This window comes from Petromyzon marinus, unplaced genomic scaffold, assembly GCF_048934315.1.
Source record: "Petromyzon marinus isolate PM22_M1 ecotype Great Lakes invasive population unplaced genomic scaffold, UKy_Petmar_22M1.pri1.0 PM_Scaffold_89, whole genome shotgun sequence".
Lineage (NCBI taxonomy): Eukaryota > Metazoa > Chordata > Hyperoartia > Petromyzontiformes > Petromyzontidae > Petromyzon > Petromyzon marinus.
In genome coordinates this window covers 16,798-30,117 of record NW_027423698.1, presented here as the reverse complement: position 1 = coordinate 30,117, position 13,320 = coordinate 16,798, and the positions used below count along the sequence as shown (strand labels likewise).

At 55.4% G+C, this 13,320-nt stretch overlaps 1 protein-coding gene across 1 annotated transcript in view; it reads left to right on the top strand.

Moving 5' to 3' along the window:
* LOC142923912 (heme A synthase COX15-like) overlaps nucleotides 1–6,217 on the top strand; it is a 30,795-nt gene extending 24,578 nt beyond the window's left edge. Inside the window, 3 exon segments of the mRNA XM_076064913.1 lie at nucleotides 1,291–1,404; nucleotides 5,974–6,067; nucleotides 6,070–6,217. Coding sequence (XP_075921028.1) covers nucleotides 1,291–1,404; nucleotides 5,974–6,067; nucleotides 6,070–6,104 — 243 coding nt within the window. The 3' untranslated portion in view covers nucleotides 6,105–6,217.
* The last annotated feature ends 7,103 nt before the right edge of the window (nucleotides 6,218–13,320 follow it).

Genomic DNA, 13,320 nt, shown 5'->3' with positions numbered 1-13,320 from the left:
GAGGTAGTCAACATCTCTCCATTGTCAAGATGGAACCCACGACCTCCTGTAGACCAGGCGAGGTAGTCAACATCTCCCCATTGTCAGGATCGAACCCACGACCTCCTGTATACCAGGCGAGGTAGTCAACATCTCCCCATTTTCAGGATCGGAACCCACGACCTCCTGTAGCCAGGCGAGGTAGTCAACATCTCCCCATTGTCAGGATGGAAACCACGACCTCCTGTGTACCAGGCGAGGTAGTCAACATCTCCCCATTGTCAGGATGGAACCCACGACCTCCTGTACACCAGGCGAGGTAGTCAACATCTCTCCATTGTCAGGATGGAACCCACCACCTCCTGTATACCAGGCGAGGTAGTCAACATCTCCCCATTGTCAGGATGGAACCCACGACCTCCTGTGTACCAGGCTTACCAGGCGAGGTAGTTAACATCTCCCCATTGTCAGGATCGAACCCACGACCTCCTGTAGACCAGGCGAGGTGTAGTCAACATCTCCCCATTGTCAGAATCGAACCCACGACCTCCTGTAGACCAGGCGAGGTAGTCAACATCTCCCCATTGTCAGGATCGAACCCACGACCTCCTGTATACCAGGCGAGGTAGTCAACATCTCTCCATTGTCAGGATGGAACCCACGACCTCCTGTATACCAGGAGAGGTAGTCAACATCTCCCCATTGTCAGGATCGAACCCACGACCTCCTGTATGCCAGGCTAGGTAGTCAACATCTCCCCATTGTCAGGATCGAACCCACGACCCTCTGTATACCAGGCGAGGTAGTCAACATCTCCCCATTGTCAGGATGGAACCCACGACCTCCTGTAGACCGGGCGAGGTAGTCAACATCTCCCCATTGTCAGGATCGAACCCACGACCTCCTGTACACCAGGCGAGGTAGTCAACATCTCCCCATTGTCAGGATGGAACCCCACGACCTCCTGTATACCAGGCGAGGTAGTCAACATCTCCCCATTGTCAGGATGGAACCCACGACCTCCTGTATACCAGGCGAGGTAGTCAACATCTCCCCATTGTCAGGATGGAACCCACGACCTCCTGTATACCAGGCGAGGTAGTCAACATCTCCCCATTTTCATGATCGAACCCACGACCTCTCTGTAGACCAGGCGAGGTAGTCAACATCTCCCCATTGTCAGGATGGAACCACGACCTCCTGTGTACCAGGCGAGGTAGTCAACATCTCTCTAGCCACCACACACTGGGCCAAGGGAGACACAGGGGGGACTAGAGGCTACCTGGGGCACCTTTGCCTGTGTGTGAGCAGGGCACGCTCACGGTTGCCGTGGTGACGGCACTGTTCGTTGCCGGGCGACGCCTCCCGTTGCCACGGCGACCGCGACTCCTCCTCACCGGGGTGCTGGGCATGGTGGCAGTGCAGGTAAGTCGCTCACCAACTCACTCACCTACTCACCTACTCACTCACCTACTCACTCACCTACTCACCTACTCACTCACCTACTCCACTCACCTACTCACCTAACTACTCACCTACTCACTCACCTACTCACCTAACTACTCACTCACTCACCTACTCACTCACCTACTCACTCACCTACTCACCTACTCACTCACCTACTCACCTAACTACTCACTCACTCACCTACTCACTCACCTACTCACTCACCTACTCACTCACTCACTCACCTACTCACTCACCTACTCACTCACCTACTCACTCACTCCACTCACCTACTCACCTAACTACTCACTCACCTACTCACCTAACTACTCACCTACTCACCTACTCACTCACCTACTCACCCACTCACTCACCTACTCACCCACTCACTCACCCACTCACTCACCTACTCACTCACTCACTCACCTACTCACCCACTCACTCACCTACTCACTCACCTACTCACCTACTCACCACCTCACCTACTCACCACCTACTCACTCACCACTCACTCACCTACTCACCTACTCACTCACCTACTCACTCACTCACTCACCTACTCACCTACTCACTCACTCACCTACTCACCCACTCACTCACCTACTCACTCACTCACCTACTCACTCACCTACTCACTCACTCACTCACCTACTCACCTACTCACTCACTCACCTACTCACTCACCTACTCACTCACTCACTCACCTACTCACCTAACTACTCACTCACTCACCTACTCACCTAACTACTCACTCACTCACCTACTCACTCAACCTACTCACCTAACTACTCACCTACCTCACTCACCCTACTCACCTACTACTCACCTACTCACCTCACTCCACCAACTCACTCACCTACTCACTCACCTACTCACCTACTCACCTACTCACTCTACTCACCTACTCACTCACCTACTCACCTACTCACTCACCTACTCACCTACTCACTCACCCACGTCACTCACCTACTCACTCACCCACTCACTCACCCACTCACTCACCCACTCACTCACCCACTCACTCACCCACTCACTCACCCACTCACCCTCACTCACCTCACTCACTCACTCACCCACCCACTCACTCACTCACTCACCCACTCACTCACCCACTCACCCACTCACTCACTCCACTCACTCACCCCTCCACTCACCCACTCACTCACCACCCACTCACTCACCCACTCACTCACCCACTCACTCACTCACCCACCCACTCACCTACTCACCCACCCACTCACCTTCCACTCACTCACTAACCCACCCACTCACTCACCCACTCACTCACTAACCCACCCCCCCACTCACCCACCCACTCACCCACCCTCACCCACTCACTCACTCACCCACTCACTCACCCACTCCCACCCACTCACCCACTCACCCACTCACTCACTCACCCACTCACTCCCTCACCCACCCACTCACTCACCCACCCACTCACCCACTCACTCACTCACCCACTCACTCACCCACTCACCCACTCACTCACCCCACTCACCCACTCCCTCACCCACTCACTCACTCACCCACTCACTCACCCACTCACTCACTCACCCACCCACTCACCTACTCACCCACTCACTCCACTCACTAACCCCCACTCACTCACTCACCCACTCACTCACTCACCCACTCACCCACCCACTCACCCACTCACTCACTCCACCCACTCACTCACCCACTCACTCACCCACTCACTCACCCACTCACTCACCTACTCACTCACCCACTCACCCACTCACTCACCCACTCACCCACTCACTCCACCCACCCACCCACCCACTCACTCACCCACCCACTCACCCACTCACTCACTCACCCACTCACTCACCCACTCACCCACTCACTCACTCACCCACCCACCTCACCTACTCACTCACCTACTCACTCACCTACTCACTCACTCACTCACCTACCTCACTACGTACTCACTCACCTACTCACCTAACTACTCACCTACTCACCTACCACTCACCTACTCCACCCACTCACTCACCTACTCACCCACTCACCCACTCACTCACCCACTCACTCACCTACTCACTCACTCACTCACCTACTCACCCACCACTCACCTACTCACTCACCTACTCACCTGACTCACCTACTCACTCACCTACTCACCTACTCACTCACCTACTCACTCACCCACTCACTCACCTACTCACCTACTCACTCACCTACTCACTCACTCACCTACTCACCCTACTCACTCACTCACCTACTCACCCACTCACTCACCTACTCACTCACTCACCTACTCACTCACCTACTCATCACTCACTCACACACCTACTCACCTACTCACTCACTCACCTACTCACTCACCTACTCACTCACTCACTCACCTACTCACCTAACTACTCACTCACTCACCTACTCACCTAACTACTCACTCACTCACCTACTCACTCACCTACTCACCTAACTACTCACCTACTCACCCACTCACTCACCTACTCACCTACTCACTCACCTACTCACCTACTCACTCACCTACTCACTCACCTACTCACTCACCTACTCACTCACCCCTACTCACCTACTCACCTACTCACTCAACCTACTCACCTACTCACTCACCTACTCACCTACTCACTCACCTACTCACTCACCTACTCACTCACCTACTCACTCACCCACTCACTCACCTACTCACTCACCCACTCACTCACCCACTCACTCACCCACTCACTCACCTACTCACCCCACTCACTCACCCACTCACCCCACTCACCCACTCACCCACTCACTCACCCACTCACCCACTCACTCACCCACCCACTCACCCACCCACTCACCCACTCACTCACCCTCACCTCACTCACCCACTCACTCACCCACTCACTCACCCACTCACTCCACTCACCCACCCCACTCACCTACTCACCCACTCACTCACTCACTAACCCACCCACTCACTCACCCACTCACTCACTAACCCACCCACCCACTCACCCACCCACTCACCCACTCCCTCACCCACTCACTCACTCACCCACTCACTCACCCACTCACTCACTCACTCACCCACTCAACTCACCCACTCACCCACTCACTCACTCACCCACCCACTCACCCACTCACTCACTCACTCACCCACTCACCCACTCACTCACTCACTCACCCACCCACTCACCCACCCACCCACTCACCCACTCACCCACCCCACTCACCCACTCACTCACTCACCACCCACTCACTCACCCACTCACCCACTCACTCACTCACCCACCCACTCACCCACTCACTCACTCACTCTCCCACTCCACTCACCCACTCACCCACTCACTCACTCACCCACCCACTCACCCACTCACTCACTCACTCACCCACCCACTCACCCACTCACTCACTCACTCCCCACTCACCCACTCACTCACTCACCCACCCACTCACCCACCCACCCACTCACCCACTCACTCACCCACTCACCCACTCACCCACCCACCCACTCACTCACCCACCCACCCACTCACTCACCCACCCACTCACCCACTCACTCACTCACCCACCCACTCACCCACCCACTCCACTCACCACCCACCCACTCACCCACCCACCCACTCACTCACTCCCTCACACCACTCACTCACCCAACTCACTCACCCACTCACTCACCCACTCACTCACTCACCCACTCACTCACTCACCCACCCACTCACCCACCCACTCACTCCACACCCACCCACCCACCCACTCACTCACCACTCCACCCACTCACTCACCCACTCACTCACCCACTCACTCACCCACTCACTCACTCACTCACCCACTCACTCACCCACCCACTCACCCACTCACCCACTCACCCACCCACTCACTCACCCACTCACCCACTCACCCACTCACTCACCCACTCACTCACCCACCTCACTCCCCACTCACTCACCCACTCACTCACCTCTCACTCACTCACTCCACCCACTCACTCACCCACTCACCCACTCACTCACCCACTCACCCCACTCACCCACTCACTCACCCACCCACTCACCCACCCACCCACTCACCCCACTCACTCACCCACTCACCCACTCACTCACTCACCCCACCCACTCACCCACTCACTCACTCACTCACCCACTCACTCCACCCACTCACCCACTCACTCACTCACCCACCCACTCACCCACTCACTCACTCACTCACCCACTCACTCACCCACTCACCCACCTCACTCACTCACCCACCCACTCACCCACTCACTCACTCACTCACCCACCCACTCACCCACTCACTCACTCACTCACCCACTCACCCACTCACTCACTCACCCACCCACTCACCCACCCACCCACTCACCCACTCACTCACTAACCCACCCACTCACCCACCCACCCACCCACTCACCCACCCACTCACTCACTCACCCACCCACTCACCCACCCACTCACTCACTCACTCACCCACTCACTCACCCACTCACTCACCCACTCACCCACTCACTCACCTACTCACTCACCCACTCACCCACCCACTCACCCACTCACCCACTCACTCACTCACCCACCCACTCACCCACTCACTCACCCCTCTCCCCAGGTGTCTCTGGGCATCACGACCCTGCTGCTGTTCGTCCCCACAGCGCTGGCAGCCGCTCACCAATCCGGCTCCCTCGCGCTGCTCACCCTCACCCTGGGCTCACCAAGGAGCTCAAGCGCTTGCCCAAGTGAGCGGATGGCTCACCACCCTCCGCTCACCCACTCACTCACCCACTCACTCACCCACTCACTCACCTACTCACTCACTCACCCACTCACCCACTCACTCAACCAACTCACTCACCCACTCACTCACCTACTCACTCACCACTCACTCACTCACCAACTCACTCACTCACCCACTCACTCACCCACTCACTCACCTACTCACTCACTCACCCACTCACCCACTCACTCACCAACTCACTCACCCACTCACTCACCTACTCACTCACCAACTCACTCACTCACCAACTCACTACTCACCCACTCACTCACCTACTCACTCACCCACTCACTCACCCACTCACTCACTCACCAACTCACTCACTCACCCACTCACCTACTCACCCACTCACTCACTCACCCACTCACTCACTCACCCACTCACTCACTCACCCACTCACTCCACTCACTCACCTACTCACCCACCTACTCACCCACCCACTCACCTACTCACCCACTCACTCACTCACTAACCCACCCACTCACTCACCCACTCACTCACTAACCCACTCACTCACTCACTAACCCACCCACTCACCCACCCACCCACTCATCCACCCACCCACTCACCCACCCACCCACCCACTCACCCATCCACCCACTCACCCACCCACCCACCCACTCACCCACCCACCCACTCACTCACCCACCCACCCACCCACTCACCCACCCACCCACCCACTCACCCACCCACCCACCCACTCACCCACCCACTCACCCACGCACCCACTCACTCACTCACCCACCCACTCACTCACCCACATTCAGAATCACAATCTATATTCATTCTGGAGGGATAAATAAATATATTCTAAGCTCTTTTTATACTTGTTCAGTCAGAGGTCACTCACACACTGTGGTAGTTTATGGTGGTGAGGGTGGTGAGGGTGGTGAGGGTGGTGAGGGTGGTGAGGGTGGTGAGGGTTATGGTGGTGAGGGTTATGGTGGTGAGGGTTATGGTGGTGAGGGTTATGGTGGTGAGGGTTATGGTGGTGAGGGTTGGTGAGGGTTATGGTGGTGAGGGTTATGGTGGTGAGGGTTAGGGTGGTGAGGGTGGTGAGGGTTAGGGTGGTGAGGGGTTATGGTGGTGAGGGTGGTGAGGGTTATGGTGGTGAGGGTTATGGTGGTGAGGGTTAGGCTGTGTGTGCCTGTAAATGATTAAACTCAACTCGGTCTACATCTGTCTCAGTAGTCTCTGTCTCTCTGTCTCTGTCTGTCTGTCTCTGTCTCTCTGTCTCTCTGTGTCTCTGTCTCTGTCTGTCTGTCTCTCTGTTTCAGTCTCTCTGTCTCTCTGTCTCAGTAGTCTCTGTCTCTCTGTCTCTCTGTCTCTGTCTGTCTGTCTCTCTGTCTCTGTCTCTGTGTCTCTCTGTCTCTCTGGCTCAGCAGTCTCTGTCTCTCTGTCTCTCTGTGTCTGTCTCTCTGTGTCTCTGTGTCTCTGTCTCTTTGTCTCTCTGTCTGTCTGTGTCTCTGTGTCTCTCTGTCTCTGTCTCTCTGTCTCTGTGTCTCTGTCTCTCTGTGTCTCTGTGTCTCTGTCTCTCTGTCTCTCTGTCTCTCAGTCTCTCTGTCTCTGTGTCTCTGTCTCTCTGTCTCTCTCTCTGTGTCTCTGTCTCTCTGTCTCTGTCTCTCTGTCTCTGTGTCTCTGTCTCTCTGTCTCTGTGTCTCTGTCTCTCTGTCTCTCTGTGTCTCTGTCTCTCTGTGTCTCTGTGTCTGTCTCTCTGTGTCTCTGTGTCTCTGTGTCTCTGTGTCTCTCTGTCTCTCAGTCTCTCTGGCTCAGCAGTCTCTGTCTCTCTGTCTCTGTCTGTCTCTCTGTGTCTGTGTCTCTGTGTCTGTCTCTCTGTCTCTCTGTCTCTCTGTGTCTGTGTCTCTGTGTCTCTCTCTCTCTGTCTCTCTGTCTCTCTGTCTCTGTGTCTCTGTGTCTCTGTCTCTCTGTCTCTCAGTCTCTCTGGCTCAGCAGTCTCTGTCTCTCTGTCTCTCTGTGTCTGTCTCTCTGTGTCTCTGTGTCTCTGTGTCTCTGTGTCTCTCTGTCTCTCTGGCTCAGCAGTCTCTGTCTCTCTGTCTCTCTGTCTCTGTCTGTCTCTCTGTGTCTCTGTGTCTGTGTCTCTGTCTCTCAGTCTCTCTGTCTCTCTGTGTCTCTGTGTCTCTGTCTCTCTGTCTCTCTGTCTCTCTGTGTCTGTGTCTCTGTGTCTCTGTCTCTCTGTCTCTCTGTCTCTCTCTCTCTCTCTGTCTCTCAGTCTCTCTGTATCTCTGTGTCTCTGTCTCTCTGTCTCTCTGTCTCTCAGTCTCTCTGGCTCAGCAGTCTCTGTCTCTCTGTCTCTCTGTGTCTGTCTCTCTGTGTCTCTCTGTCTCTCTGTCTCTCTGGCTCAGCAGTCTCTGTCTCTCTGTCTCTGTCTGTCTCTCTGTGTCTCTGTGTCTGTCTCTCTGTCTCTCTGTCTCTCTGTCTCTCTGGCTCAGCAGTCTCTGTCTCTCTGTTTCTCTGTCTCTGTCTCTCTGTGTCTCTGTCTCTCTGTCTCTGTCTCTCTGTGTCTCTGTGTCTCTGTGTCTCTGTCTCTCTGTCTCTGTCTCTCAGTCTCTGTCTCTCTGTCTCTCAGTCTCTCTGTGTCTCTGTCTCTCTGTGTCTGTCTCTCTGTGTCTGTCTCTCTGTCTCTCTGTGTCTCTGTCTCTCTGTCTCTGTCTCTCTGTCTCTCTGTCTCAGTCTCAGCCCACACAGGTCACACAGGTCACAGGTCACACAGGTCGCAGGTCACAGGTCACACAGGTCGCAGGTCACACAGGTCGCAGGCTACACAGGTCACACAGGTCACACAGGTCACAGGTCACACAGGTCACAGGTCACACAGGTCACAGGTCACACAGGCTACACAGGTCACACAGGTTACACAGGTCACAGGTCACACAGGTCACAGGTCACACAGGTTACACAGGTCACAGGTCACACAGGTTACACAGGTCACAGGTCACACAGGTCACAGGTCACACAGGTTACACAGGTCACACAGGTCACACAGGTCACAGGTCACACAGGCTACACAGGTCACAGGTCACACAGGTTACACAGGTCCACACAGGTCACACAGGTCACAGGTCACACAGGTTACACAGGTCACAGGTCACACAGGTTACACAGGTCACAGGTCACACAGGTCACACAGGCTACACAGGCTGTCACAGGCTGGTACGCAGGAGGTCGTGGGTTCGATCCTCGCCCTGACCACGCCTGCTGCTGCTGTCTGGAGTGTGTGTGGAGTCTGTGTGGAGTGTGTGTGGAGTCTGTGTGGAGTGTGTGTGGAGTGTGTGTGGAGTCTGTGTGGAGTGTGTGTGGAGTCTGTGTGGAGTGTGTGTGGAGTGTGTGTGGAGTGTGTGTGGAGTCTGTGTGGAGTCTGTGTGGAGTCTGTGTGGAGTGTGTGTGGAGTGTGTGTGGAGTGTGTGTGGAGTGTGTGTGGAGTGTGTGTGGAGTGTGTGTGGAGTCTGTGTGGAGTCTGTGTGGAGTGTGTGTGGAGTGTGTGTGGAGTGTGTGTGGAGTGTGTGTGGAGTCTGTGTGGGAGTGTGTGTGGAGTGTGTGTGGAGTGTGTGTGGAGTCTGTGTGGGAGTGTGTGTGGAGTCTGTGTGGAGTGTGTGTGGAGTGTGTGTGGAGTGTGTGTGGAGTGTGTGTGGAGTGTGTGTGGAGTGTGTGTGGAGTGTGTGTGGAGTGTGTGTGGAGTGTGTGTGGAGTGTGTGTGGAGTGTGTGTGGAGTCTGTGTGGAGTGTGTGTGGAGTGTGTGTGGAGTGTGTGTGGAGTGTGTGTGGAGTGTGTGTGGAGTGTGTGTGGAGTGTGTGTGGAGTGTGTGTTGGAGTGTGTGTGGAGTGTGTGTGGAGTGTGTGTGGAGTCTGTGTGGAGTGTGTGTGGAGTCTGTGTGGAGTGTGTGTGGAGTGTGTGTGGAGTGTGTGTGGAGTGTGTGTGGAGTGTGTGTGGAGTGTGTGTGGAGTGTGTGTGGAGTCTGTGTGGAGTGTGTGTGGAGTCTGTGTGGAGTGTGTGTGGAGTCTGTGTGGAGTGTGTGTGGAGTGTGTGTGGAGTCTGTGTGGAGTCTGTGTGGAGTCTGTGTGGAGTCTGTGTGGAGTCTGTGTGGAGTGTGTGTGGAGTCTGTGAGGAGTCTGTGTGGAGTGTGTGTGGAGTGTGTGTGGAGTGTGTGTGGAGTGTGTGTGGAGTGTGTGTGGAGTGTGTGTGGAGTGTGTGTGGAGTGTGTGTGGAGTCTGTGTGGAGTGTGTGTGGAGTGTGTGTGGAGTGTGTGTGGAGTGTGTGTGGAGTGTGTGTGGAGTGTGTGTGGAGTGTGTGTGGAGTGTGTGTGGAGTCTGTGTGGAGTGTGTGTGGAGTGTGTGTGGAGTGTGTGTGGAGTGTGTGTGGAGTCTGTGTGGAGTGTGTGTGGAGTGTGTGTGGAGTGTGTGTGGAGTGTGTGTGGAGTCTGTGTGGAGTCTGTGTGGAGTGTGTGTGGAGTCTGTGTGGAGTCTGTGTGGAGTGTGTGTGGAGTGTGTGTGGAGTGTGTGTGGAGTCTGTGTGGAGTCTGTGTGGAGTCTGTGTGGAGTGTGTGTGGAGTCTGTGTGGAGTCTGTGTGGAGTCTGTGTGGAGTCTGTGTGGAGTCTGTGTGGAGTGTGTGTGGAGTGTGTGTGGAGTGTGTGTGGAGTGTGTGTGGAGTGTGTGTGGAGTGTGTGTGGAGTCTGTGTGGAGTCTGTGTGTGGAGTCTGTGTGCGGAGTCTGTGTGGAGTCTGTGTGGAGTCTGTGTCTCTCTCTCTCCCTGTGGTGGTGAGATGTTAACTACCTCGCCTGGTACACAGGAGGTCGTGGGTTCCATCCCAACCCTGACACCACAGTGCCTAGGAGATGTTAACTACCTCGCCTGGTACGCAGGAGGTCGTGGGTTCGATCCCAAATCTGACACCACAGTGACTAGATGTTAACTACCTCGCCTGGTACGCAGGAGGTCGTGGGTTCGATCCCAAATCTGACACCACAGTGACTAGATGTTAACTACCTCGCCTGGTACGCAGGAGGTCGTGGGTTCGATCCTGACCCTGACACCACAGTGGCTAGGAGATGTTAACTACCTCGCCTGGTACGCAGGAGGTCGTGGGTTCGATCCCAAATCTGACACCACAGTGACTAGATGTTAACTACCTCGCCTGGTACGCAGGAGGTCGTGGGTTCCATCCTGACCCTGACACCGCAGTGGCTAGGAGATGTTAACTACCTCGCCTGGTACGCAGGAGGTCGTGGGTTCGATCCCAACCCTGACACCACAGTGCCTAGGAGATGTTAACTACCTCGCCTGGTACGCAGGAGGTCGTGGGTTCGATCCCAACCCTGACACCACAGTGGCTAGGAGATGTTAACTACCTCGCCTGGTACGCAGGAGGTCGTGGGTTCGATCCCGGACCCTGACACCACGGTGGCTATGAGATGTTAACTACCTCGCCTGGTACGCAGGAGGTCGTGGGTTCCATCCCGGACCCTGACACCACGGTGGCTAGGAGATGTTAACTACCTCGCCTGGTACGCAGGAGGTCGTGGGTTCGATCCTCGCCCTGACCACGCCTGCTGCTGCTGCTGCTGTCTGTGTGGAGTCTGTGTGGAGTGTGTGTGGAGTCTGTGTGGAGTCTGTGTGGAGTGTGTGTGGAGTGTGTGTGGAGTCTGTGTGGAGTGTGTGTGGAGTGTGTGTGGAGTCTGTGTGGAGTCTGTGTGTGGAGTCTGTGTGGAGTCTGTGTGGAGTGTGTGTGGAGTGTGTGTGGAGTCTGTGTGGAGTCTGTGTGGAGTGTGTGTGGAGTGTGTGTGGAGTGTGTGTGGAGTGTGTGTGGAGTCTGTGTGGAGTCTGTGTGGAGTGTGTGTGGAGTCTGTGTGGAGTCTGTGTGGAGTCTGTGTGGAGTGTGTGTGGAGTGTGTGTGGAGTGTGTGTGGAGTGTGTGTGGAGTCTGTGTGGAGTGTGTGTGGAGTGTGTGTGGAGTGTGTGTGGAGTGTGTGTGGAGTGTGTGTGGAGTCTGTGTGGAGTCTGTGTGGAGTCTGTGTGGAGTGTGTGTGGAGTCTGTGTGGAGTCTGTGTGGAGTGTGTGTGGAGTCTGTGTGGAGTGTGTGTGGAGTCTGTGTGGAGTGTGTGTGGAGTCTGTGTGGAGTGTGTGTGGAGTGTGTGTGGAGTCTGTGTGGAGTCTGTGTGGAGTGTGTGTGGAGTCTGTGTGGAGTCTGTGTGGAGTGTGTGTGGAGTGTGTGTGGAGTGTGTGTGGAGTGTGTGTGGAGTGTGTGTGGAGTCTGTGTGGAGTCTGTGTGGAGTCTGTGTGGAGTGTGTGTGGAGTGTGTGTGGAGTGTGTGTGGAGTCTGTGTGGAGTGTGTGTGGAGTGTGTGTGGAGTGTGTGTGGAGTCTGTGTGGAGTGTGTGTGGAGTGTGTGTGGAGTGTGTGTGGAGTCTGTGTGGAGTCTGTGTGGAGTCTGTGTGGAGTGTGTGTGGAGTCTGTGAGGAGTCTGTGTGGAGTGTGTGTGGAGTGTGTGTGGAGTGTGTGTGGAGTGTGTGTGGAGTGTGTGTGGAGTGTGTGTGGAGTGTGTGTGGAGTGTGTGTGGAGTCTGTGTGGAGTCTGTGTGGAGTGTGTGTGGAGTGTGTGTGGAGTGTGTGTGGAGTGTGTGTGGAGTCTGTGTGGAGTGTGTGTGGAGTCTGTGTGGAGTGTGTGTGGAGTGTGTGTGGAGTGTGTGTGGAGTGTGTGTGGAGTGTGTGTGGAGTGTGTGTGGAGTGTGTGTGGAGTGTGTGTGGAGTGTGTGTGGAGTGTGTGTGGAGTCTGTGTGGAGTGTGTGTGGAGTCTGTGTGGAGTGTGTGTGGAGTGTGTGTGGAGTCTGTGTGGAGTCTGTGTGGAGTCTGTGTGGAGTGTGTGTGGAGTCTGTGTGGAGTCTGTGTGGAGTGTGTGTGGAGTCTGTGTGGAGTGTGTGTGGAGTGTGTGTGGAGTCTGTGTGGAGTGTGTGTGGAATCTGTGTGGAGTGTGTGTGGAGTCTGTGTGGAGTGTGTGTAGAGTGTGTGTGGAGTCTGTGTGGAGTGTGTGTGGAGTCTGTGTGGAGTCTGTGTGGAGTGTGTGTGGAGTCTGTGTGGAGTCTGTGTGGAGTCTGTGTGGAGTCTGTGTGGAGTGTGTGTGGAGTCTGTGTGGAGTCTGTGTGGAGTCTGTGTGGAGTGTGTGTGGAGTCTGT